At 43.2% G+C, this 22,077-nt stretch overlaps 2 protein-coding genes, 1 long non-coding RNA gene and 1 pseudogene across 4 annotated transcripts; 3 read left to right on the top strand and 1 right to left on the bottom strand.

Moving 5' to 3' along the window:
- Nucleotides 1-2,194: 2,194 nt before the first annotated feature.
- On the top strand, nt 2,195-3,821 carry exosc4 (exosome component 4). The gene is made up of 3 exons (XM_029725432.1): nt 2,195-2,410; nt 2,859-3,065; nt 3,318-3,821. The coding sequence occupies exons 1-3, from the start codon at nt 2,240-2,242 to the stop codon at nt 3,675-3,677; spliced, it is 738 nt and encodes a 245-aa protein (XP_029581292.1). The 5' UTR covers nt 2,195-2,239; the 3' UTR covers nt 3,678-3,821.
- Nucleotides 3,822-4,161: 340 nt separating this feature from the next.
- Nucleotides 4,162-7,619, top strand: LOC115169179 (glycosylphosphatidylinositol anchor attachment 1 protein-like; annotated as a pseudogene).
- A 5,189-nt stretch (nt 7,620-12,808) lies between these two features.
- On the bottom strand, nt 12,809-17,181 carry LOC115169623 (ranBP-type and C3HC4-type zinc finger-containing protein 1). 2 transcript variants are annotated; one of them, XM_029725434.1, is made up of 9 exons: nt 16,720-17,181; nt 16,112-16,286; nt 15,887-15,979; nt 15,637-15,778; nt 15,461-15,551; nt 15,083-15,362; nt 14,898-15,001; nt 14,589-14,699; nt 12,809-14,486 (listed from the first exon to the last, which is right to left on the bottom strand). In XM_029725434.1, exons 1-9 carry the CDS (start codon nt 16,975-16,977, stop codon nt 14,442-14,444), a joined length of 1,299 nt encoding a protein of 432 aa, XP_029581294.1. In that variant the 5' UTR covers nt 16,978-17,181; the 3' UTR covers nt 12,809-14,441. The 2 variants fall into 2 exon arrangements, with proteins under 2 accessions (XP_029581294.1, XP_029581293.1); XM_029725433.1 differs by having other exon boundaries at nt 14,883-15,001.
- LOC115169624 (uncharacterized) lies at nt 16,934-19,938 on the top strand. Its single transcript, XR_003870894.1, has 2 exons — nt 16,934-17,020; nt 19,513-19,938. It is a non-coding gene; the product is annotated as an uncharacterized LOC115169624 (long non-coding RNA).
- The last annotated feature ends 2,139 nt before the right edge of the window (nt 19,939-22,077 follow it).

Raw genomic sequence — 22,077 nt, forward strand, 5'->3', positions numbered from 1 at the left:
GTACCAAATCTATGTTTTTATGTAAATGGTATGTTATAAGTGTCCAGACATTTTTTTTCCTTTAGATTTCACTTGCTTTTGTGAAACCAGCAATAGACTTCCTCATTGCGCCTTCTGCTTCAGTATGGGGCCCACTAGCCCTCCATGACTCTCAGTTCTATTACATTAGTCAATTTATTGAACAAAGGCGTCTTCTGTACGGGGGAGTTTAATTAAGAGCCTCGACGCTCAGTCTGAACATTAACACGCATCGCTTGCGGTACATTTTTGTAAGCATAATACTTATCTTTCATATCAGCGAGGGGAAAAAATAATTGATACACACCTTTTTATAGGGTTAGTGTCCCCACACGGCCATATCCATGTTACAGCGCCTGTTTACGGATGACAGAAGGACCACCTGTGCTAATTATCTATCTAGCATGTCCCGAACACCTGTATGTAACGGAAGAAAGGCCGCCAGAAACGTGTTGTCAGGGAGGAAAGATACTGTCTGCTGCAACTGTGATAAAGTCGGGTAAAACAGTGTACAGTAAGTGTGTATTTCGCGTTTGTAAAATTAGTTTGATGTGATATGAAAGTAAAAGGCTTTACGTTTCTAGAACCGCATTGCAATTGAGAATCTATTCACGTTTAGATGGAGTATTTGGCTGCCATAGCCAGTCTACTTCTGAAAGAAGGAGTATTAACGAACGGTAGGCTCCTTAAAAAGCTTTTTACTGCGGTGGGCTAAATCAGGGTCACAGTGTTTCTTGGTCTTAAACAAATCTACTTTGAAACAAAACTATATACGTCACACACATGGTTATGGGCTTAAAAATGGAGACACTGGTACCATATCAGATACAGAGTTAAAATGTATTCCAATTTGAGTTTGCATTCAAATGTTACACTTTATATACAGCACATACGAATTATAACAAACACAATTTTCTGTAAAAAAAATGTTGCACATGATGTTTATTAATTAGGAAAAATAATATTACACCCATGAGGACTGCAGGAAAGGGCTACAAGTACATATTCGGCTAGAGGGCCATGGATAAACACAAAGGTACACAAAAAAAAATGACATTTTGTAAATAGCAAAGCTCTCTGTACAGTGATGCAGGTCTTTAGAGGTTGTACACATGAAATGGTGTATTACTTTATCCACAACCTTATTCCATTTTGTTGGACTCAAGCGATACTTATGAGTGCGAGCTTGTGGTGATACGACAAATGAGAAAGCACGCGCATGCTCGCAAAAGAGTGAATGGAAAATGGTTATATTTCCATGCAATTTACATCAAACAGAGATTTGGTTAAAAAAAGGTCATCACTACTTTAAATGTCTTGGTAAGGTCGCCACATCGTATTTGGTTTAGTTATAGGTTAGTGATGGGAAGTTCGGCTCTTATTACTGACTTGGATCTTTCCGACTCGTTCAGTCAGAAGAACGAATCTTTCGACTCATTTCGTTCATTTGAGTCATTAATACCCAGAGCACGCAGGACCCCTTATCAGCGAAAGATGAACAGAAAACTCGAGTCGATGACCATAGGGGGTATATTGGAGCTATCATTTGTGACAAGACTTGTAAACGTGTGCTTTAAACAATGTACATTTGTTGATTGCTAGGCATACAAATAATATTATTTATTGATACATTTGAAACGAGATCTAGTTGTGGCGCAACAAGACTATATTGTGAACAACTCTTGGCGGAATGCATTGCTTGGTGATAAGCACAATCCCAAACGATTCGTTCTCGAGTTCGAGTAATTTGAGCAGAGGCTGTGTATGTGTTGGTTCTACAAAGAGGCTGTGTCCATAACATTCAATAAGCAATTAATTGCACTCATTCTTGCATCATGTGAATAATTATCAGTTCTAAACATGTATTGTTCTTCTCTATGCTTATTTCATGATCTATTTTACTGCGCTCATATGACAGACGGTTAGTGGTTGGAGCACATCTCTGGGGCCGCTGAGCCGTAGGAGCGTGTATTAATCCTGATGTTTGTCTCATTGCAACCAGCACTAGTAGGTCAAACGAACGACTGAAATGAACGAGTCACGCAGAAAGACGAAAATCGAGTCAGTGAAAAGAGTCGTTCAAAAATAATGACTCGTTCGCGAACTGTACATCACTATTTCGGTTGCCTAAAGCCACCGTATCTACTCCAGTGGGCGTGTGGGTAATGTAGTGTATAACACACGTGCGTAGTATTCTATCGCCAGTTCAAACGTTAAAAATATGGCCGGCCTGGAATTATTGTCAGATCAAGGATATCGTCTTGATGGAAGAAAAGCTGCTGAACTGCGGAAAGTACAAGCTCGTATGGGTGTATTTGCCCAAGCTGACGGGTCTGCGTACATAGAACAGGGAAATACCAAAGCGCTGGCAGTTGTGTATGGTCCTCATGAAGTAAGTTTCTTGCTAAAATAGCGTGTTAGCAAGATACCTAGTTAGCTAACGTTACATAGATAACAACACGCTAGCTAACATACAACTGAGATGAATTACCTATGGAAATTGCTTCAGCTCGGCTAGCATTTCAGATCAGTTTGTTTATCCAAATTGTAATTTTTTCAACATTGCCAACGTAAATGTGTTCAGCCCCCTTCTTCTAGTCTAGAGAGCTAAACTAGCCACCCTGCGCACTTCCACCTGTGCCTAGGGTCCAGACCTCTTGGCAGATATGGTAGTATACACAGGGAGACTACACTTTCCCACCTATGGTCCAAGAAAACGTGAGGGTATATCACTGCTGCCACCAATGCAGTGATTGAGAATCTCACTGAAGAATCAGTGAGACTGCAGTTAGGGGGTTCGAGAGGAGTTTATTTAAAATCAAATGTTCTCTGTTCTCCAGGTGCGAGGCTCCCGCAGCAAGACCCTCCATGACCGTGCTGTCATCAACTGCCAATACAGCATGGCTACCTTCAGTACAGCGGAGAGGAAGAGAAGACCCCACGGGGATCGCAAGTCCACAGAGATGAGCCTTCACCTCAAGCAGACATTCGAGGCAGCAGTGTTGACTAATCTGTACCCACGCTCTCAAATAGACATTTATGTCAAGGTACCACACTATTTCAGATATGAATGAACTATGAAATGGGTTGTGGTGGAGTCTGATGCTATTCATAAAATGGTGAAATGAAAGTGGTTGTATATCCTGTCTTTGGGATTTTGAACCAATTAAGTTTTGTTTGGTTAGTTTCATGTTCTCGGGTATAGAGATTTCTTCATCAATTTGAACCCTGAAACAAGGGGTTTAAAAAAAAAAACCTGACTTGAATTGAAACATTTCACACTCCCTCTTCCCTCTCAGATCTTGCAGTCAGATGGAGGGAACTACAGCGCGTGTGTGAACGCCGCCACTCTGGCAGTAGTCGACGCGGGCATCCCCATGCGTGACTATGTGTGCGCCTGCACTGCAGGCTTTGTGGATGAGACCCCATTGGCAGACCTGTGCCATGCTGAAGAGAGTGGAGGGGGCACATCACTGGCCCTGGCATTGTTGCCCCGTGGCGGGCACATCGCCCTGCTACAGATGGACGCCCGACTCCACCAGGACCACCTAGAGACACTGATGGAGGCGGCAATGACGGCCTGTAAGGGCGTCAGCAAAGTGTTGGACGAGGTGGTGAGGCAGCATCTACAGGAGGTGTCTGCGCTGACTGGAGAGTGATGTAGCTTGGACTTTGGGGTAGATTGGTCTGCGTGAAAGGCAGGGGAGGTAGAGGAGCAGATGGAGTAAACATTTTTATTTTATTGTACAATCGTGTTATGCTTTTGTATGAAATGATTTATAAAAAAATGTAATCTAAACCCATTGATGTGTTCTGTCTGTGTTTTGAATGATCCATAAACTTGACTGAGATGATTGGTTGACAGAGAGCCATAGATAACTGTAGCATCACCTGAACCGTGTGTTTTTTAAATGGATTTCTGTGAAACTTTTAAGGTAATCTTCCAAACCAACAGGGAGAGCCAGTCATACATGGCAATACAGTAATCTATATTTATGTATACTGAACAAAATGTAAAGTTTTTTTTTTTTTTTTTGCTAAAGCGAGAGTTGAGTTGGTCCATCACACAATAGTACGGTAAGAAACGAGGAAAAACATGTAGCGCAGTATGGCCTAGCTGCACCTGTCATCTTGGGTGTTACTATGCCCGAGAGGTAGGCTCTGGCTTGTAACTATACATTTGTAAAGGTACTAAGACACATTGTTTGGTTGAAAATAAACACCGTTTCAGTATTTGCGTGTGCAACGTACCTGGTTCTATGACGCCAGCTAACACATCTTACCAATCAATATTGGGTTAGCAGGTACGTTAGCTACTAGCTAGGTTAACGATGTTGAGCGCTAAAGCTAACGCTACATTATTGAATATTATTATGTGAGTCTTAGATTCCTAGGGTCCAGCTGAGCCAGTGTGAGTGGTACAAGGCAACAATATGGGACTGCTGTCTGACCCAAACAAAGGCGAGCCCTGACCGACCTTCTCACCTGTTTCAATGCACCAATTTGGTGAGTCCTTGTAGAATCCTGAGGGAGAATCCATTGTGGAATGGAATGTAACTGGGCATCCTCTTGATGTATCCAATCCACTTTGTAGGGTATCATTTAAATTGTTCCCCTATAAAAGTAGGGTGAGTCAGCCTGATATGCCTTCTTCCTATTGCCTATCACTAAGGTCAGGAAAAATCATCTGCCCTTCCTATCACTAACCCCAACTTTGACATTCAGTGCTTAATTTACCTATCACAATTCCAGCTGTAAGAATGATATAATCCCCCTGTCCTCTCCCATAACATTCCTTCTGCGTTTCTCATCCTCTCCTTTCCTCTCCTCCGTAGTGGGATGCCGGTGGATTGGCTGGTGTATACTATGCAGTCTCAATGGCTGGAAGTGTTTACTCAGAGCTTCACCTGCAAACTTCCCTTCCCTGATGAAAACAAAGAGAGATATGCGAGTGTGTGCTAAGACAAAGATGTCTAAACATGCATTTAATTTGATCACAGTGAGCACACACTTTCACACAGATGCATTCCTTCCTCTCAGGCTTTAATTTCTTCTCTTTCTCTCACTCATCCTTTTCTCTGTTTGTCTGTCAGTCTCGGTCAGATGGTGCATGGCACTAACATTTATGGGATCCTGCGGGCCCCCAGAGCCCCTCGTACTGAAGCCCTGGTGCTGAGCGTCCCCTGTAGTGAGGGAAACAACAACAACCAGGCTGGGCCTTTCCCAGTACTTCAGGAGTAAGCATACTACTTACACAGACCATTGGAGAAGCACCACACAAGCATACACCCCTACCTTCTTTCTTTAATTAATCAGTCAATGATTCGGTCTCTTCTCAGGTCAGATCCACTGGGCTAAGGATATCTTTCTGGCGAATGAACATGACCTGATCGGCATGCAGGCCTGGCTCGAGGGATACCACCACACCAACACCACTGGTCAGTACCTGCATCTCTGTAATGATGTAACCCTGAAATGCACCAGTCGTAGAGACACCATTATGGACTCTGTATGTATTCTCAATGTCTCTATACCATCAACCCCAAACCTGCCACCACTGTGCCTCACTCTGGGTCCCCCAGGTGGTGACTGGTCTCCGCTGCAGGGGAGAGGTGGCTCCATCCAGGCAGCACTGTCTCTGGAGCAGAGCAGTGACATCATCACCAGTCTGCACCTGGTTAAGGAGGGGCTCAACGGCCAGCTGCCAAACCTGGACCTGGCCAACCTCTTCTAAGCCTTCTGCCAGAAGATGGTATACCTGTGTACCATCCAGGGAAAGGTAAGGAGGAAGTCCAAATGCCAGTAGTTACGTCAGTGAGTAATTAATTTCATATACTTGCAGAAGGTACTTCGATTTTGAAAAATGTTTTCAGAGGTCTAATAATAGCACACCACAAACATTTCAGCTTGTCCCTTCCTCTGTATTTGTGTCAGGTAAGGACGAGCCAGTAATAACATGTGTAATTATCCGGCTGTCATGCTGACTGCCCTCTCTCCATCCAGCTCCAGAGGAATGAGGTCGGGCTACAGCTACGCGGCCCAGACCGTGATGGTGTTGAAGCAGGCCATCGGGAGGCCCTGGAGGGACCACGGCCCATTCCTTAGATACCACAGAGGCTGCCACCGTCAGGGGCATCAACACCTTCAGACAGTACAAGACCGACACCACCACTATCGGCAGGTCAGCTACTGATGTCCAAGCTTCAATTCAGATGATCAGAAAACATTAACATTTTTGTAATTTCTATGGTGACATTTTCACTCTTAAAATTCCATGCAAATAAGCCTGTGTATGTCCCTCATTCTCAGGCTCCTGGAGGGGATATACGGGAAGCTGAACAACCTCCTGGAGCGTCTGCACCAGTTCTACTTCTCATGCCCTCACTCTCTCGCTTTGCCTCCAGTGGTTACTACATGCCCGCCTTCGGCCAGCTGGCTGTCATCATGCTGCTGCGTGTGTCCTTCGACCTCTGGGACCTTGGGGATTCTAGTTTTATTTAACCGTTATTTAACCAGGTAGTCCAATTGAGGTCAGATTACCTTTTTCCAAAGGGAGACCTGGCCAAGAGGGGAGGATGGTTGGAATTTACTTTCTCCTCCTCTGTCCTTCCATCAGCCCAGGGATCCGGTCTATACTGACTCCAGTAGTGATCAGTCATATGACAGGGGTAGCTCTGTACACCCTGCCTATCCTCTCACAGCAGATGTCTGAGACTGAAACTGTGGTCCTCACTGCTATTGTCATCTACACAGCAGGCCCTGCCACACAACACACACAGGTACACACACACCCTCTCTTCCTCTCCCTCTCAAATACACACTCAAAGAAAACACAACTTCTGTTTTCCCACTAGCGCTGGCTGTCGGCTATAGAGCCGGTTACACACTCATTTTAAGCCGGGTACGTTTTCCACTTAAATTAACTAGGCTACTTTTTCAATTCGCATATCAGAAAAATAGGCAGCAGAGCCCTCCCACTAGAATGAACGAAATGCATCTTCTAGTGATCTTGATAGGACAGGTGCCTGTCAATCACAAAGTGAGCGATGACAGGGAAACACTGCTGGTTTGACTGTCTGTCCCACCTCCCGGTACCTGTGGGTGTGTGTTGTGTACGCTGTGGTTGCAGTCACATTTCTTTACACGAAGGGTGAGAGCATGATGCTCCTTCATCGTCTGTGAGTCAATTTGCACGTCCCATATAATGTCGTCATGATGAGTCAAAATCCATTTAGCCTATTGTTTTCTGGCACATTCATTTATTTTCCTTTGCAATTTGTACACAGCCACAAAGTGCTGGCGCATAGGCTTACTCTGATTTGATTGACGAACAGCAAGCTTGACTAGTTTATAAATGGTGTGGAACTGACTGAATAAAGGCGATCTCATATCCTTTACATTCATAAATCATACAATGTAGTTATGTCTATGATATCGCATTGGGACAAGTAAACTAAAGTTCTCGTTTGTATTTTTCATATGAACTCCATCAGGACGTGCCAGACAGTGATGTTAAAGTGACTGATTCATCAGTTGTACACTGGTAGACTTTTTGGCTATTATCTGCAGGAACAATAGGTACAGTGGGGGAAAAAAGTATTTGATCCCCTGCTGATTTTGTATGTTTGCCCACTTACAAAGAAATGATCAGTCTATAATTTTAATGGTAGGTTTATTTGAACAGTGAGAGACAGAATAACAACAAAAAAATCCAGAAAAACGCATGTCAAAAATGTTATAAAATGATTTGCATTTTAATGAGGGAAATAAGTATTTGACCCCTCTGCAAAACATGACTTAGTACTTGCTGGCAAAACCCTTGTTGGCAATCACAGAGGTCAGACGTTTCTTGTAGTTGGCCACCAGGTTTGCACACATTTCAGGAGGGATTTTGTCCCACTCCTCTTTTCAGATCTTCTCCAAGTCATTAAGGTTTCGAGGCTGACGTTTGGCAACTCGAACCTTCAGCTCCCTCCACAGATATTCTATGGGATTAAGGTCTGGAGACTGGCTAGGCCACTCCAGGACCTTAATGTGCTTCTTCTTGAGCCACTCCTTTGTTGCCTTGGCAGTGTGTTTTGGGTCATTGTCATGCTGGAATACCCATCCACGACCCATTTTCAATTCCCTGGCTGAGGGAAGGATGTTCTCACCCAAGATTTGACGGAACATGGCCTCATCCATCGTCCCTTTGATGCGGTGAAGTTGTCCTGTCCCCTTAGCAGAAAAACACCCCCAAAGCATAATGTTTCCACCTCCATGTTTGACTGTGGAGATGGTGTTCTTGGGGTCATAGGCAGCATTCCTCCTCCTCCAAACACGGCGAGTTGAGTTGATGTCAAAGAGCTCCATTTTGGTCTCATCTGACCACAACACTTTCACCAGTTGTCCTCTGAATCATTCAGATGTTCATTGGAAAACTTCAGACGGGCATGTATATGTATTCTTGAGCAGGGGGACCTTGCGGGCGCTGCAGGATTTCAGTCCTTCACGGCGTAGTGTGTTACCAATTGTTTTCTTGGTGACTATTGTCCCAGCTGCCTTGAGATCATTGACAAGATCCTCCCGTATAGTTCTTGGCTGATTCCTCACCGTTCTCATGATCATTGCAACCCCACGAGGTGAGATATTGCATGGAGCCCCAGGCCGAGGGATATTGACAGTTCTTTTGTGTTTCTTCCATTTGCGAATAATCACACCAAATGTTGTCACCTTCTCACCAAGCTGCTTGGCGATGGTCTTGTAGCCCATTCCAGCCTTGTGTAGGTCTACAATCTTGTCCCTGAAATCCTTGGAGAGCTCTTTGGTCTTGGCCATGGTGGAGAGTTTGGAATCTGATTGATTGATTGCTTCTGTGGACAGGTGTCTTTTTTACAGGTAACAAGCTGCAGTTAGGAGCACTCCCTTTAAGAGTGTGCACCTAATCTCAGCTCGTTACCTGTATAAAAGACATCTGGGAACCAGAAATCCTTCTGATTGAGAGGGGGTCAAATACTTATTTCCCTCATTAAAATGCAAATCAATTTATAACATTTTTGACATGCGCTTTTCTGAATATTTTTGTTGTTATTCTGTCTCTCACTGTTCAAATAAACCTACCATTAAAATTATAGACTGATCCTTTCTTTATCAGTGGGCAAACGTACAAAATCAGCAGGGGATCAAATACTTTTTTCCCCCCACTGTAGGCTAGTGGAGCGATACTCTCACACGGGTGCAAAATATGATAAAAGAAAACAGATTGAATTGTTGTAAAAGCTAATGATACTTATATGGTATTTTCAGAGATATTGATACAGGTCTACTGATTTAATCAACGTGTTAACATGCTGCTTTCTGTGTAGCAAAGCCCATGATTAACACTTCCTTCATTCTTCAATCATACCTGTAGTGCAGATGGCTGAGAAAATGCCTCTTTAAAAGGAAGCTTGAAGCTTGTTGAAGTCAGCAGACTCTTACAAGATTCTTTAAAAAAAAATCTGTGGGTCAGATGTTAAAGTATTTTTTTTTAGAATAAATGACATACTGCAATTCACAGAGTTGCAAACACAAATTTAACTGATGTTGTTTTCTCTTCTCTTAACATGTATGGACCCATAACTTAATTGAGCATCTATTCTGTTTATTTGAGAGACCTATTTTTCCATTTGTAAAATTGCTCATCACACAATTTGTTTGATTTGAAATTTAACCTTTAATAAAAAATAAAAACTATTTGGGCTATTTACTTCCATTTCTGTTTTAATTTGAAGAACAAACATTGTGGCAACATATCTTGCAGTAAAATACTTTCATCACAAGAGAGGACAGGTTAAATGTTAAAAAAGGTTTATTAATGTTCTCTTACTTAGAAAATACTCCTGATTACTTAGAAAATGATCCTGATCATATAGGCCTAGACAATATCCCCCAAAACAAACAATACACTGAATGCACACATTTTCATTTTTTGGAAGGTAAACTCAAAGTATTCAATAATTTCGCTGTGTGGCTGGCTACTCAATGTGCTTGTTGAAAAAAACTGCACAGCCTGCATAACTATCTTGTCTCACACACTAACAATATGCATCTATGCCAGGTTTTCCCCAATTATCACACACACCTTGAAGATACTGTGGCTGCGGTAAATTATTTAATTTCACCATGTCCCTCTAACTCCAGCCTCAGTGACACCTTGCGCTAACGCGAGTATTGTGATATTATCTGATCAAGGTTTGTTGCGTCCAGGGGTGAAAGTAGATTTCATTTCTTACCGGTACGTGACTCCCTGTGTGCACGCAATTTTTAATAGCCTAGGTGTAATCATAGAATGAAATATAGAAGTGCCTTCTAAGTGGCGCAGCGGTTACTAAACAACTAGATGTGTAACCTAAGATAAAGAAATGAATTTTATTTTTAAAACAATATCTGTATAACGTGCATACAGGGAGGCACCAGCTAATCTGATGAAAATGCGGACACAATGGAGGGTTAAGGGATCCATTTTAATACAATATGTAGAGGCGACCAAGGGTGAAATTAAAATGTAAGTGTTCTCGTCGAACCACAACGCAATTTGGAACAAATCCCACCCCTTTTTCATGCGGCTGACAAGTGGTAATGTTAAATAACGGTATTGTTTTTTTGGCATTGTGTTAATTAGTAATAGGCTCAACTTTTACTGGTACGGCGTACCCCCACTATTTATTTTGCTGGACCGGCTTAGGCAGAGAGTAGTGACCGAGACGCGTCCAGACAGCAGTGGACGCATCAATTCAGACTACATGTGATTAAGACAGTTACTGATGCGATAAGTCAATATTGTGCTACCTGTCAATGATTTTAGAGGCCGGTATAATGATTATTTCAATGGTTTGACCATCCAGATCGGTTTACACTTTATTGATAAAGACTACAGAGGTGGTCAGGAAGAGCTGATCACAATCAGTCTTTTAATAGTCTACACTGGTCTAAATGTGGACATCATCAGGACAAAGGTTGCATGTTAGCACCAAGTATCAACAGGGATTTTGAAACATTACACGTACACAATATCCTCACACTCAAGGAACAGTGGAACAAACACTGCATTGTGCCCTTAGGGCTCGATTCAATCCGTTGCACAGAAGACCTGCTCTACAGCGCGATAGAAATGTAAAGGCAATGTTCGCGGAGACTGATTCCACGGTAAACACTGCATATGTCGGCCAAATCGGAAAATAGCCTTTCAATTTCAATAGCGCTACAACGCTGATCTACAGAGCTACAGATTGAATCAAGCCCTTAGGCATTAAACTAGAGTGCAACGTCAATGAGAAGACACATACTGAGAAGTATTACTTCTATAAGAAACACAGGGAGAAACTTGTGGGTGAGAGTATTACTTGGGCGTGTGTGGTGTGATGAAGGCAGCGATGGGCACCAGGGACAGAGCCACGATTAGCCCAGGGAGAAGTTGATGAGGGCAGCGATGGGCACTAGGGACAGAGCCACGATGAAGCCCAGGGAGAAGTTGATGAGGGAAGCGATGGGCACCAGGGACAGAGCCACGATGAAGCCCAGGGAGAAGTTGATGAGGGCAGCGATGGGCACCAGGGATAGAGCCACGATGAAGCCCAGGGAGAAGTTGATGAGGGCAGCGATGGGCACCAGGGATAGAGCCACGATGAAGCCCAGGGAGAAGTTGATGAGGGCAGCGATGGGCACCAGGGATAGAGCCACGATGAAGCCCAGGGAGAAGTTGATGAGGGCAGCGATGGGCACCAGGGACAGAGCCACGATGAAGCCCAGGGAGAAGTTGATGAGGGCAGCGATGGGCACCAGGGATAGAGCCATGATGAAGCCCAGGGAGAAGTTGATGAGGGCAGCGATGGGCACCAGGGACAGAGCCACGATGAAGCCCAGGGAGAAGTGGATTAGGGCAGTGCAGCCCAGTAAAACGGCCAGGTATAGTAGAGCTACCAGCTTCAGCACCCTCCAGCCCTGCTCTGTGCCCTGTCCTTGCCTAGAGGGGGAGATGTTTCGCTCCCTCCTTCACTGTCGGAGTGCTGTTTGCAGTCATGGTGCTCCACTGTTAAGTTTCCCTACCAGAGTTCTGTAGTATTGTCTTTACCCTCTCTCCCCAGGGCTCTGTCTGCAGCCATCATGGTGCTGCTGAGCCCCGGCTGTACTCTGCAAGACGGTTGGATGCTCTTTCTGTCCGTCATCTCATAGGGCATTCTGGACCACGCCCTCTACGCTGGCTGCTGCTCAGGAACATCCTCTTCTGGAAGTAAAAGGTAACTGGGGGAAGACTGGTCCCAGACCTGCCGTTATGGGAACTCCACCTATCCTGAAGTATGAAATGGGTTCTAGACCTGCATTTATGGAATGAACTGAGGTGTGCTCAGGTCTGGCCTTTCACCAAGGATTAGGATGACTGACGTGCCCGGGAGTGGTTAAGTGCATTAGGTTGGGCTTGTGTGGCAGAATTACAACTATAAGGTTGCATTAGGTTCAGGCTTGTGTGCATGGGATGGTTTTGGTTTATCATACCCAAATACATAACTGAAACTGTTTTGGATGTTTCTTAGCTATGTTCGTGAATATTCTGCTAATTGATCAAACTGAACAACAGTACCACTGACATTGGAAGGGACAAAATAGAATGTTAAGGAGGCAGCAACATCCTACTGCCAACCTCATGGTAAGTAAAAACATCCATAATTACATCTACTGTATGAACTAAGAATTGTCTTTACTTTCAAATATTTTAAAAAAAAAGTACTTGAACACTAATTTATAAATGCTCAAATAAAAACTTAACTCAAACTTGATTAACTTACGTTTATTCAGTTAACACCATTTTATACAGTCATGTTTCTGACAAAACATTGTCACTATCACAGTTCAGACAGAAACTTATTGGCAAGTAGGTGAAACGCATTACCCGTCAACATTAACACTGCCAAACATTCTGTTAAAACACTAAATACAATGTTATAAAAAATAAAAGCACTTTAAAACCCTGTCACTTCCACAGCCTCCTAGCAATTCCCCACCTATAAAACAATATGGCACCAACCAATGACAGACGAGACCTGGGCCTGTATTCACACTGAGGGTGCCTGATTAAGCTGAACCATGAACGGGCAAAAGCGGTGAGAGAGAAGCGCCAATCTCAAATCAAACAGCAATCTGCGCCGCTCAGTCATGTCAACAAGGCATCCTGATGCATCGCTCAGAAACATCTTTTACATAAAATACCTGTTCGAATTTAACTAGTTTTCATTGTCAGTGTTTTTATCCACGCAATCATGTTTGCATGTGAAAACACAGAATCCTACTCATTACCCCACCTGCTTAACCTACATCATGGTTGCTTTGAGCTGACTTCAAAAGCAGGGCACCTGGCTCACGCTCGGTTCCAACTCGAACACAATCAACTCTTACCCGGTTCACCTGGGGCATTAATCGAATCCCCTCATCGTCTCAGAGTTGGAGTGCTGATCTAGGATCAGGTCCCCAATGTTTATTTAATTATGATCTAATCTGATCCTAGTAGGGCTCACCCCATTTAGCCAACTGGTCGATTGTTTCGTCAACCAAGATTTTAGTCAAGCAGTCAAATGTGTTTTTTTATGGCACACGAGACCTGTCTGATTTGCGCCTGTCTCAGTGTACAAATCCATTGGAGGCCGCGAGGATGCCACACCCATATCACCAGTAGTACATTTACCGTTAATTTCTTTACAGTAGTTTCTGTGAATGCATTCAGTATTATTAGTCGTTTACCGTTCTCATTGTCAAAGTGGACACTGTTTGCGGAGTGCACAACCTATGCTACACTTGTGAGAAACAAGTTTAGGTTTATTTCATTCCATTTTTTAGTTGTCAAATTTACTCAGTCTTTTTTGTTTGGAGCACTCAATGTTGAGTAAAGACATGCACCTGATTACGCATAGAAGTAGACCAAGGCTACCAATATTTTTTTGGGGATTGGGACAGCCAGCACTCTGAGACTGTTTGAATACAGGCCCTGGTTTTAAAAACAACTTTTTTCAGCTTTCAAAGTATCAACTTTCAGAGTTGGCCAACTTCAAAATATATAATATTATCTCATCTGAGATATATCAGGTAGAGGGATGAGGGAAGCACCACCCACCCCTCTAAAATAAATATTGGACTAGTCCACCCCCCCCCCATCCCTTATGTAAAATAAATAAATGGTAAAGTCTGCCACAAGGCAAAGGATGCTGACTCATGTCCACAGAGTCAAAAGCCAGCTCATTGGCTATACAGGTAGTTCCTTTCGTGAGCCTCAGCAAGTGGAGTTCCATGTCTGTGCTGCAGCATCCAGAGGTTTGTCATCATAGTATGTCAGTAGTGGTGGTGGGTTTGTAGCTCTAAGTTGGTGTGTAAGTGATCAGTCTTCCAGGTTATTGTATAGGTTACGGTTGAGGCAGTTAACTGCTCAATGCACTGATCTGCTCCTCTCTTCTTCCTTTCTCCTTTATCACACAGATGAGAATAAAGAAAATACTGTAGTTTACTAAAGGGAGAATAACAGTGATGTGTGCCATCTGTCTGTAGGCATGCAATAGATACAGTACCTGTTGTATGCGGCTGTGCTTGCGTGAGTCAGGTCTGGCTGTACTGCAGATTTCACAGCCTGGTCGTGTAGGCTTGTTGATGAAGGTGCAGGAGGGACACGCCCATTCGGTCTGCAGATCAGAAGGACAGAGAGGATGTGTGTGAGAGTAGGAACTTTCTATTAGCGTATCACAACCAGTGATGTTCAGCGGTACACTAGCTACATGGAACTATCAAGTAAAGGAAGAGTAGATGCTCAACTCGATCATCTTGCGTAAAAACAATCAATCACAAATTTAAACATCGGGGTTGACCTGTGTTTTACTGGCCTTGCTGGGCTTATCAGGTTTATCGTCTAGATGCAGCGTCTCCAGGTTGAGGGCGTCTCGGATCTCACTCGTACCCAACCTCTCGGCCCCACTTCCGGTGCTCCCTACAGCCAATCACAACAATGAAAAAGGAGTTCAGTCATGTGTGCGCATGTGTGTAAGTGCATGCCAAGAGGTAAACTTACCCTGGGTGTTGTGGCTGAGCCTGGAGGGCAGGGTGCTGTAGCCCCTCCAGTCCTGGGACAGAGGCCCGTTGCTGGGGGCTGGGGTGAGTTGGGCACCCTCCTGGTCCTGCTGGAATAGCTGGCGGGTGAGGCGGGCGTGGCGGGCTGAGACCAAGTAAAGGTAGGCCGTATCCCCATCCCTCTGGACCCCATACGAGGCCAGGGACCTAGGCTCTGTGCACAGGCATTGTCCAATCACCCAGCGTTGCACGCGAGGGTGAAAGCCATACTCCAAAAACACCTGAGAGAGAGCAATGACAGAGGAGAAATTCGTGGACAGTTTCATTTGCCGAATGTAGCCCAAGTATTCTAGCAAACAGAGACAGAAATGTATCTGACCTGCTGCTTGAGTGCTGCGACAGTCATGTGGGGAAAGACTTTCACTGTAACGCAACAGGAAGAGGAGATGTCTTCCACTGCCACAGACAAACTGCAATAGAGACATGAAACTTCATTAGCACAAATTATCCATGTTCTTTTGGACTACTCCCAAGCTACTGCCTGTTACTTCTCACCTTATCTCTCCTTCGGCGTAATTCTTCTCAGACAGTTGGATAGTGAGTACTGCCTTCTGACGAGCTAGAGCAGACGCGTGCTGAGCAGCACCCTGGCTGTCACCTGCCTCGATCGCCCGGGCAAGCTCCAAGCACAGCTCCTCTTCAGAGAGAGAACATGTTCATTCACACACAGAAAAATGTACCCTATGTAGTCTTGCAAATGTTGTAGAAAGAGAGAGTTGGGGAATCGTGTGGTGAGGGTACTCACCAGTGAGTGGTAAGGAGGCTGTGCTGCGCTGTTCTAGAGCTGCTGCGTGCTGCTGTCGGTCATCCATAGGATGTGGGGAACTATTTACAGCAACTACAGTGAGGGAGAGAGTGGTCAATTGTGCTAGCCATAGTATGGTATACTAGGAAGACACTCCTAATACACAACGACATGAATGCATCTAAGCAAGCAGACAAGAGGAAAAAGACTGCCGTGCCCTCTGACCTCTGTGTGCCTCTCTTAGTGATGACATCACCACAGTGGCCCACTGCTCAGCCTCCAGGTCACAGCGGAAGTTGAAGCGGATACAGTCATGAGGGGGCGTGGCCAAGCGCATCTCGTGAAGGCATGGGGACTTGACCTCATACTGCACAGAGCGCAGGTCAAACTCGGCAATGAACTGGGAGAAAGAAAAAGAGAATAATTTGCTTAGATCTCTTATCTTTGTGGACTTCGTGGATATGGACCTACTTCACCTTAGAGGGACAAACTGTAACCCCAGTGGCAATGTGCTAACTTTGATGTTTAGTTGTTTACATGCTGGAATAATCTTCCATAAAGAACATTTTGTCTTCCCTTGTACAGACAAACACAAGGACAGATAAGTAAACTGTAATCATCACAAGACATCGTTTCCCACCAATGGGATTACTGTAGTATGTGATTAAACAAGATTCCAATTCAGTGACTACTGTATTTTCTGTAAACAGATATTGCTCCAACCAACAAACATGTGTGCAATTTCTCATGTCAACGCATGAAATGTATTGCATGGCATTACATCAGGTGTCTAGATACACTGCTCTGTAACGTCTAGATCTACTGTATCTTACCACACTACGGCCGCTTCCGCTAATGTCCCTCAGTGCTAGCCGAAACTCTCCAGCTTTGCTGGGGTCCATGCTAAGTTGAAGACGGAGAGCCTCATCGCCAGCTCCAGGGAGGCAAAGCGGTCGAATACCCGAATGGCAAACCGACACCCGTACCGACATCAAAACGGTATTGCAGTTAGCCAGCGCGGGCCCGCCATGATCTGACTGGGACGGGGATGGCACAGGCGGTTTACCCCAACCGCCAGAACTCAGTGCCATATCCCACAATCACAAAAACAGTTGGAATCTCCAAAGCACAACGGTAGCTATGTCGGTATCGCTAGTTGTATCAGTCTTGTTTTTTTAGCAGCCTACCTGTTAGTAAAGTGATAGCGTTTCATTGTAGCTATCTATCTGGCTTGTCTCTCGCCTAGCTACGATAGTGAAACGAAACAACCCCCCCCAAAAAATATCAAAACAGGAAGTAGCTTGGTTCGTCCTTTATTTACCTCCGATGGAAACCGGTCTTAATAAACATGGTCCGAGGTCGAGATGGAGAAAAAACAGCTTTGCACACCGTGTTAATTGTTGCAACGTTAATGAATGCTGTATTCGGTATTATAATAATAATATCCAGTGATAAATAAGTATATTATTGATCATGAGGAGGAAAACAATCAATTATACTTAAAGTGAGTCTAATACAATAATAACGCGTTCACTAGCCTAAAGTCCGACAGGTCGCGATATTGAGTCGTTTCATCTTACCGTCCAAATTGAATCTATACAACTGGCTATACACAAGATGGACCAGAGCCTGCCGTTTCCAACGGGAACAAATTAGTCATAGTGGGCAGAACAAACAATGGAATTTTAAAAAACTTTTGCAAAGGGTAAAGTCTACAAAACTTAGTCCAATCTCTTCATAACATATTCTAGTTTTGAGAATAGAAAACTTTATTGAGATCAAATGTTTCATCGATGACAAAATTTGCGGAATGTCGGCCAAAATCCATCTCATTCCATCTTCTCCCACTACTGGCCAGTGGGCTTCCTCTCACAACCATATTTGGTAGTGAGTGGAAACGCCAAGTGGATGCTTCACATTTATACATCCGGTGAAATATCTGTCTCATTATTCTATCTGTGCTCATATCCCCCATGGACTGCTTTGTACATAAAATATTCTCCATTCAGGCTGCAAAGTAGAGCTCTGCTAACCGACATTAAACTTCATGTTAGGGGTGGGTAAGGCCTGTTTTTAATCCATAACTAAGGTACGGGCAGGGCTCTGGTGTCACTAAATTGATCACTAACATTTTGAAGCTGAGCCATTTGCTCATGCTCTGCTGCGCAGTACAGTCATATCTGACTACGATCTGAAGCAGAATATGGCTTTACAGGACACATGGAATATGGCGATTCTCCTTTAGCCCAGGAAGCAACCGTTCAACTTGCCATTCACCAGCTTTTCAAGCTTAAGGGGGAATTTCACCCATGCTCTGCCACGGCATATAATCATTACTATATTAACAACATTAAATTTTTATCATAAACATTATCCAAACTGCAAGCTAAAACTAGCACATTTTCATTTCACTGGTAGAATCGGGAAGTTTTGACTTCCTGTATATTCGTCTGCTCATAATAAACCACAAAGTCCGGCATTAATAGCAAATGCAGATACTCCCCGCTAAGGTAGATGGGGCGTGCTCACAAACTTGGAATATGGCATTGTGTACTTCAAACGAACAATATCCAGCAATCTCAGAACTTCTGTAGGACCACAGAGCACCTTTCAGACCATGTAATCAATTTAATCTACCCCTCTTCTCTTTTGACCTTTTGTCGTTGTAATACTCAGGTTATCTGGAGTCACTCCCCTGTATTTAAACACAATGAAAAGACATGTCTACAAAAAGCCCCTGCAAAGGGCTACTATTGACAAGAATGATCTGTCAAAGTCAATGGGCTGGGGGGAAGTACTGTCTGTAAACCTCCCCCAGCCCATTGACTTTGACAGATCATTCTTGTCAATAGTAGCCCTTTGCAGGGGCTTTTTGTAGACATGTCTTTTCATTGTGTTTTGAGAATCTGCAGAGAGAAGAATGAGGTGGTTCTGTCATTACTGTTGGAGTCTTGATTGTATACCTTTCAGTGTCCCCTGCTGGTTTCTGTCCCACAATCTTATGCTCCATAATTGCAAGGTGTGCCCGCTCCCTCATGCTTTTGTAGCCAAAATGCTGCCGCTTTCGGGTATTTTTCAGCAGGGCACTGTGGAATGACTGGGTTGTGCTTAGACCAGCATTTCCCAAACTTGGTCCTGGATACCCCAAGGGGTGCACATTTTGGTTTTTGCCCTAGCACTACACAGCTGATTCAAATAATGAACTCTTCATCAAGCTTCGATTATTTGAATCAGCAAGGGCAAAAACCAAAATGTGGACCCCTTGGGGTCCCCAGGACCGAGTTTGGGAAACACTGACTTAGACAGTAAATGTTGGCTTAGACAGTAAATGTATTGTTGTATATGAAAGCGATTGAGGTGCCATTTATCCTCAATCTAACATACACAACAATTCATACTGTGTAAGAACTGCACTCATAAGACTTTTCACACCTTCAGCCACCCAGCCCATTCACTTTGTTGACTGATCTTTCCTCTCAAAAGCCGCTCCCAATGTCCCCTCCTTGTCCCTAAACAATACGCTAGCCAGTCCCATTCGGTTGACACCTTCACCAACAAAGACGTATTGCCCTACATCCCTTCCACAAAATGTGTAAAATGCTAACACCACAACCATTTCTTTCCAGGAGACATGCAGTACCAGCAAATCTTCTGCAAGAGGGCCAAAAAGTTGGTGGTTAAGAAGACCTACACCGCATTCGGTAGAGTCTTATCCAGCTGGCCGTTCACCGCAGACAGGACAAGACCATTCGCCATAAGCACAAAGAGTCTCAGCTTCCCCAGCCCACCATGCCGAACATCATTGCCAGTGTACCGAAGCCGGATAAAGGACTATCGCTGCATTTACACAAGCAGCCAAATTCGGATCTTTTTTTGACTAATTGGTATTTTGACCAATCAGATAGGTTCTGAAAACTACCTGATATGATTAAGACCAATTAGTGGGAAAAATATCAGAATTGGGCTGCCTGTGTAAACGAAGCTAGTATTGTTCAGCATAAGACCGTGTAGAACCACCATCAAATAAATATGGATCTGTCCTATAAATCTTCTAAATTTGTCTGCCTTTATAGATTCACAGAATATATTTATTTAACATGTACAGGGCTCTGGAGTATCAAACAAACGTTAGACATTATGATATCCGAAGAATGTTTATTTTCCAAATCTAAAATACAGGGGAGTGTATACTATTTAATGCTAACTCTAGAGAACTGGGTATTTAACAAGAATGTTATAGGGTAAAAGAAACATACAACATTTGTTGTATGAACAGTGTAATACACTTCACTGTGTCTCATTTGTAGAGACACACAAGTGCAGAGAACTGTAGCTACAGATTGTTACAGAAGTTAATGTGATTTACCCAAAGATTTTTACCAACATCTTATCTATTTCAAGTCTTCTCTCATTGATCGAGACCGGTGTGTGTCCACCCCAAAGTGCTGTGTCATGATTTTTTAAATTTTTCTAGGCAAGTCAGTTAAGAACGAATTCTTATTTACAATGACGGCCTATCCCGGACAGACCCTAACGACACTGGGCCAATTGTGTGCCGCCCTATGGGACTCCCAATCACAGCTGATTGTGATACAGCCTGGAATCGAACTAGGGTTTGTAATGGCACCTCTAGCACTGAGATGCAGTGCCGCAGACCGCTGCGCCACTCAGTAGCCCTCATGATGACATACCTGTCTCGATCAATGAGAGAAGACTTGAAATAAACAAGATGGCATTGTACACATTGTTGGATTACTTAAATGGAGCAGTTAAATAAAGGTTAAAGTAAAAAAAAATATTAAGTGGAGCAAAAAGAGTAATGGAGCATTTTCTAAATTCAAACTGACCCCCTGCAACTGGACACGGACATTTTATGAGACTCCTGTTTCCCCGAATCGAGGACGAAGACGGCATCGCTAAGGTTGGTAGAAAATTCTCTGTGCTACAGCAAACAGTATTTATCCTGTAATTTTGAGTAATGGATACCAAAAATCTTTGGTTAAATCACATTATCTGGTGTAACAATCTGTAGCTAAGAGAGCTGGTGGTCATGAACAAAATTACTATTCACAAAGAAACATACAGTATGATCAGGGAATACTTTTAAAGCTGTGGGAGGAGTGTTGTCATGATCAAACTGCCATTCAGCTCCTCATGAGTCATCTGCTTGAAATCCAGCATAAAGTCTAATCCCCCGAGAGGGATTCAGTTCACGGGATATGGTTCTGCTGCAATGAGACACAGGCAAAGTAATTCTGTTTGTGTCTAGAATCCAGCCAGGCACCAGGGTATTGTCTAAGACAAACAAATTAAATAAATTACTCTATTGTAGTTTGAACAACAGTTGAACTGTGCCAACGTAACATCAACAGTCATAGAGATTACATTTACAACAATATTTCGCTTAAATATAAATAAATATGGCATAACCCTCAACTTTTGCACAGTGACCAGAACATGTCTGCTTAGGTACATAGGTAGGCAGACAGGATTCTACCTACAGACATGTCTATCAGGCATGCTTAGGCAAATATTTTTTATAGTTAAACCAACTTCAGTTTTAGAGATTTAAAACAGTAAATTGTTGTATTATTGTTAATCCTCACTGTTTGCTAGTAAACATAGCTAGCTAGCTTGCTAGATATACAATATGTGTTATTTAATCTGTTTGGCAGTGGTGGAAAAAGTACCCAATTGTAATACTTGAGTAAAAGTAAGATACCTTTTTAGAAAATGACTCAAGTAAAAGTGAAAGTCAACCAGGTAACTACTACTTGAGTAAAAGTCTGAAAGTATTTGATTTTAAATATACTTAAGTATCAAAAGTAAAAGTATAAATAATTTAAAATTACTTATATCAAACCAGATGGCACAGTTTTCTTATTTTGTATTTATTTATAGATAGCCAGGGGCTCACTCCAACACGCAGACATAACATGCAAATGAAGCTTTTGTGTTTAGTGTGTCCATCAGATTAGAGGCAATAGGGTAGACCAGGGATGTTATCTTGATAAGTGCGTGAATTGGACCATTTTCCTGTCCTGCTAAGCATTCAAAATGTAACCAGTACTTTTGGGTGTCCAGGAAAGTGTATGGAGTAAGAAGTACATATTTTTTGTAGGAATGTAGTGAAGTAAAAGTAAAAAAACAAATAATAAAACAAATGTATATATATATATATATATATATAT

Source organism: Salmo trutta, chromosome 31 (assembly GCF_901001165.1).
Source record: "Salmo trutta chromosome 31, fSalTru1.1, whole genome shotgun sequence".
Taxonomy (NCBI): domain Eukaryota; kingdom Metazoa; phylum Chordata; class Actinopteri; order Salmoniformes; family Salmonidae; genus Salmo; species Salmo trutta.